Raw genomic sequence first — 4,345 nt, 5'->3', positions numbered from 1 at the left:
TGGTCTATGAACATGAAGATATAGTTGTAGAGGATATTGACCAACAAATGGCTCAAAGTAACAATGTTGGTTCGTCTTCTTGGTCACATGATCGAGAAATGCAAGTTCAACGTGAGAAAATTATCCGTATTATGTGGGAGGATTATATTAAAGACTAGTACATTACAATTTATGTTCAATTTTTTTATTAAATTAAAGTTAGATGAAACAATTACTTAAGTGGAGAACAAAAAACTTTGTAATAATTTATTATGCGATTTTATAATTTTTTGTTTATTTGATAAGATTGAATAAACAATTGGGGCTATTTTAATAATTTTGCAACTTATGGGATTTTTATGTTTATGAGAAAATATACAACATAAAAATTTCATATCGCATGTCCAAACAAACCTTCAATTTCATCTCATGATTTCATATCATGATACCATATCGCATGGCCAAACGGGCCCTTAGTCTAAGTGGAATATGAGAAGCACATACTCAACTGTTGCATTTTGGGTGTGTATCGGTCGGTTCGGTTCGATTTAAAGTATTATTGATTTGGTTTTCGGTTTAACCAATAAGAAAATAATTTCAAAACAAATATATGACTTGTCCAACAATTTAACGTGAAATAAAAAAAGAGAAAAATCTAATTACTCATTGAGTGCAAAAATTCTGCTTAGTGTAGTAAAAGTATATCAAATACTCATAATTCACAACCCTAGTCGTTACCTAAAAGACTAAAGTAATACTAAAACCTAAAGAATAAATGCAAAGAGCAGAGTTAATTGTTTAGGGTCCTTATAGTTAAAGTCTAATATAGTGATTATATTATTATTTTTTGTTTGATATTTATATATGACAAAAAATTAAAATAGTAAATTGTTATATTCTTAATGGGTTATCGGTTAACCCAATATTAAAAAACCAATATTGAACCGATAACCCAATAATTTTTTTTATAAAACCATTAGATAACCGTTAAATCAATAACACTTTTTTCGGTTTGGTTTTTGCACACCCTAGTTGCATCTGCTCTACAATCTGCAAAGTTCAGAGGATTACAACTGATCTGGAAGAAGCCTTTTCTCGTCGTTGTCAAGCCTTTCATCTACCTTGTAATCTATATCAATCATGGTGAGTTCTTTTTTGTGAAGCTCATCAGATTCGGAAAAATATTGAAGTATGTCATTTTCTTCATCGGAAGGATGATAGCCTGTTTCATCAATCCGTTTCAACTCTGTGTCTATTAATGCATCCATTTTAGCACGGTCTCTGTCACGTGGATATGTACTATAAAGGAATGAATAGATGAAGCAACAAATTGTTATTGGAATGCCTATAGCAGTGTAGAGTGCCTTGGCAAGTGGGGCTGCATTCTCTCTATCTGTTTCAATTTCTTGTGAACCCGTTGAGTCTTTAGGGATTGGTTTAAAACCATAAACGTGTTGAGCCAAAATACCAACCACTGGAGGAGCAAATGATGCCAGTATAGACTCAAATGATCGATCCAGAGCATAGATGCTTGTTCGAGCTCTCTCAGGAACTATCTCCGCAAAAATTGGACTGCAAACATGTCATGTTGTGAATATTTTAAGTGAATCAACCAGCAACATAGGACCCTTACTTGAATGAGATTTTGATATATGGAGCAAAATTAGAGATTACTTGATATGAAGAAACAAGTAAAATTAGTAAACAAGCGGCAACACTAAGGAAACGGGAAAAATCCCATGTCGCTTGTGTGTCAGCTATTCCATTTGGACATGAAAACTTCCTTGGAACTTAAGCATGAAACAGATTATGTTTCGTAGTTCTTGATTACATGGTCCTTCTATTTTACGGTTTTAGCTTTTCTGTTGTTGGTTAAGTTAAAGACAGAAGGATATATGCAAGAAAATCCAGATAAAGATGAATGATATAGTAGTTCAAATGAAACATACTTGTTTGTTGCTGGACCATTCCAAGATATTGTTAATCCCATGATGAACAAGACTAAACCATGGATTGCAGCTGTGGAAGGATCATCAGGCAATCCGAGAAGCAAAATTGCAGCTAAAGGGATCGCTGAGCCAGAACTTATCTGAGATAGAATTATTCTACCAGAATTCGGCAAGTGTTTTGCAAGGACATCTCCCATTTTTCCTCCAAACAATCCACCAATTGAGAGTGCAACATTAAACAACGTCAAGAGTAATGCTGTTGTCTTGTGGGAGAATCCAATAAGCTCCAACCACATAGGTGTAAATGACAACGATGACCAAGGGAATGACCCCGACACTCCCTGAGCAACAAGTATTTGAAAAGAAGGTACTTTCACAACTGCTCTTGCTTCTTTTAGCAACTCCCTTACTTCTTCTCTAAATGATTTTTGGGGAGGTTGCTCTTTTACATAGCCATAATTGTCAATAAAGCGAGGATCTTTGGCGAAAAGATGCACCAATATACCAACTACAACACTAATAAAACCTACCAGATGGAAGGAGATTCTCCAGCCAGCGATTCCCATGAATGATGTTTCAGCTAGTAAAACCGATATAAGCCCGCCAAGGATAGAGCCAAAGTTCCCTGTTAACTGTAGCCAACCAAAAGCTATACCGCGGTTGCTTTCATCTGTTGAATCAGCTACTAGAGATTGGATTGCTGGTCCGACTATCGCGAGTCCTATTCCATTCAAACCTCTGGAAATGGCAACCTATTGAAGAATGTGAGTTTTGCTAAACAGTAATCATAGACCTTATTTCAAACAAGATATATGATGCTTCTCTTATTAAATGCCAATCAATAATTGAAAAAACTAAAGTGAAGAATATTATCATTCTGAAACATCTTAAAAGTACAGTCAAATTGTAAGAATTTTGCAGACTGAAAGAACCAGGAAATTCCTTTATTTAAGACTTCAAAGGCAAACAAGACAGTAATTTCCTTTATAATCTAGAACAAAAAGATTAATACTCCATGTGTTTCATTTGACGTGAACTCGTTTGGTGAAGACAAAGTTTAAGAAAGAAAGACTTACCTCTAAAACATGTGATTTTAAACATGTCATATTATTTGTGTTGCTAAAACACTTTTGAAATTTGTGGTCTTAAACATGCCAAACAGGTGCGGATATAGGGGGTTCAGTTCACCTGAAACCCCTCAACAAGAAATTCTACTCTATAAGGTAAATTCTATTCTATATATATATATATATATATATAGATTCTGAATCTCCTAAACATAAGACTAAACATAAGACAAGAGGTTGCTCGCTGGTTCACGGGGTTCAAATTTACTTTGGACTTCCAAGTTCAAAACTGACTTAAAATGACACCGGATTACATAAATAGAAACTAAGGGAATTGTTTTCTTTACATTATCAAACTCTGTTTGCCCCATCAGAGCTGAACTGAAGTTCAACTCCGGGAAAAAGTGAAATTTTCATGGAAATCCGAAATTTGACTTGATAACTAAGAATGGTTGAAAAAAAAATTCAAAATCACATATTAACAAATTCTTAATTCCAATTTCCATTTAAAGGTGCAATCTTTCTCATTCAATAACTTTGTCTTCTGGATCCTAACAAAAACAGGGGACACCAAGAACTAAACTTTATACATACCCCTTAATATTAAGTTTCGTACTCCGTCCATTTCAATTTATTTGACATAATTCCCTTTTTAATCCGTTTAAAAAATAACGATTCTTTAATGTTTTTAGTAATTCTTTAATTTCTACTTTCCACGTAACATACTTAATACCATAATATGAAATGACATATTATACAAATGTAGAATAGATGAAGAGAGAGTAATTTAACCTGAGTAAAAGTGGAAGAAATGGCTACAAGAAAGGTAGCAGCAGACCAGAGAAAAGCACCAAGAGCAATAACATGAGTTCGATTTTGACGGCCGGAGAGATAAGCAGCAAGAGGGTAACAAAGACATTGAACTATAGATCTAAAAAGAGTGAGAGAACCAAGTCCAGTAGGATCAGTATGCAAAGCTTTACCAACTTCTTTGTAAACTCCGGGCAATAACGACTCGTCGGCGCGTTCCATTATTCCGGCGAGGTTGACTAGTAGTAAAGTCAACGATTCTGATTTCATCTTCTTCATCGGCAAGTTTGGAAAAATGGGTCATGAAAAAGTGGTAATAAAATCAGTTCTTTTTACTAAATGGATATATGGGACCCATATAGACTTTGACACGTGTAATATTGATGGCGTGGACCATTTTTATGGAGTTAAGAAAAAGAAGTTTTGTCGCAGTGGATTTAGGGTAATTGTTTTGCAAAAAAAAAAAAAAAGGAAAGATTTACGGTGTGTTTTTTGGTAATATTTTCTTGAAAAAATGGTAAGTAAATAAAAATATATTAT

At 34.1% G+C, this 4,345-nt stretch overlaps 1 protein-coding gene across 1 annotated transcript; it reads right to left on the bottom strand.

Moving 5' to 3' along the window:
- Positions 1–992: 992 nt before the first annotated feature.
- LOC125856974 (uncharacterized) lies at positions 993–4,106 on the bottom strand. Its single transcript, XM_049536636.1, has 3 exons — positions 3,788–4,106; positions 1,929–2,680; positions 993–1,551 (listed from the first exon to the last, which is right to left on the bottom strand). Exons 1-3 carry the CDS (start codon positions 4,082–4,084, stop codon positions 1,047–1,049), a joined length of 1,554 nt encoding a protein of 517 aa, XP_049392593.1. The 5' UTR covers positions 4,085–4,106; the 3' UTR covers positions 993–1,046.
- Between the last annotated feature and the right edge of the window lie 239 nt (positions 4,107–4,345).

Source organism: Solanum stenotomum, chromosome 2 (genome assembly GCF_019186545.1).
Source record: "Solanum stenotomum isolate F172 chromosome 2, ASM1918654v1, whole genome shotgun sequence".
NCBI classification, from domain to species: Eukaryota; Viridiplantae; Streptophyta; class Magnoliopsida; order Solanales; family Solanaceae; genus Solanum; species Solanum stenotomum.
The sequence above is the reverse complement of the archived record's forward strand: the minus strand, read 5'-3'. Positions and strand labels throughout refer to the sequence as shown.

Excerpts from the sequence above, each read along its gene's own strand:
- LOC125856974 (XM_049536636.1), bottom strand. The coding sequence starts at position 4,084 with ATGAAGAAGATGAAATCAGAATCGTTGACTTTACTACTAGTCAACCTC. Across the intron at positions 2,681-3,787 it reads TTTCTTCCACTTTTACTCAG|GTTGCCATTTCCAGAGGTTT; the intron begins GTTAAATTACTC and ends ATTCTTCAATAG. Across the intron at positions 1,552-1,928 it reads AATGGTCCAGCAACAAACAA|TCCAATTTTTGCGGAGATAG; the intron begins GTATGTTTCATT and ends ACATGTTTGCAG.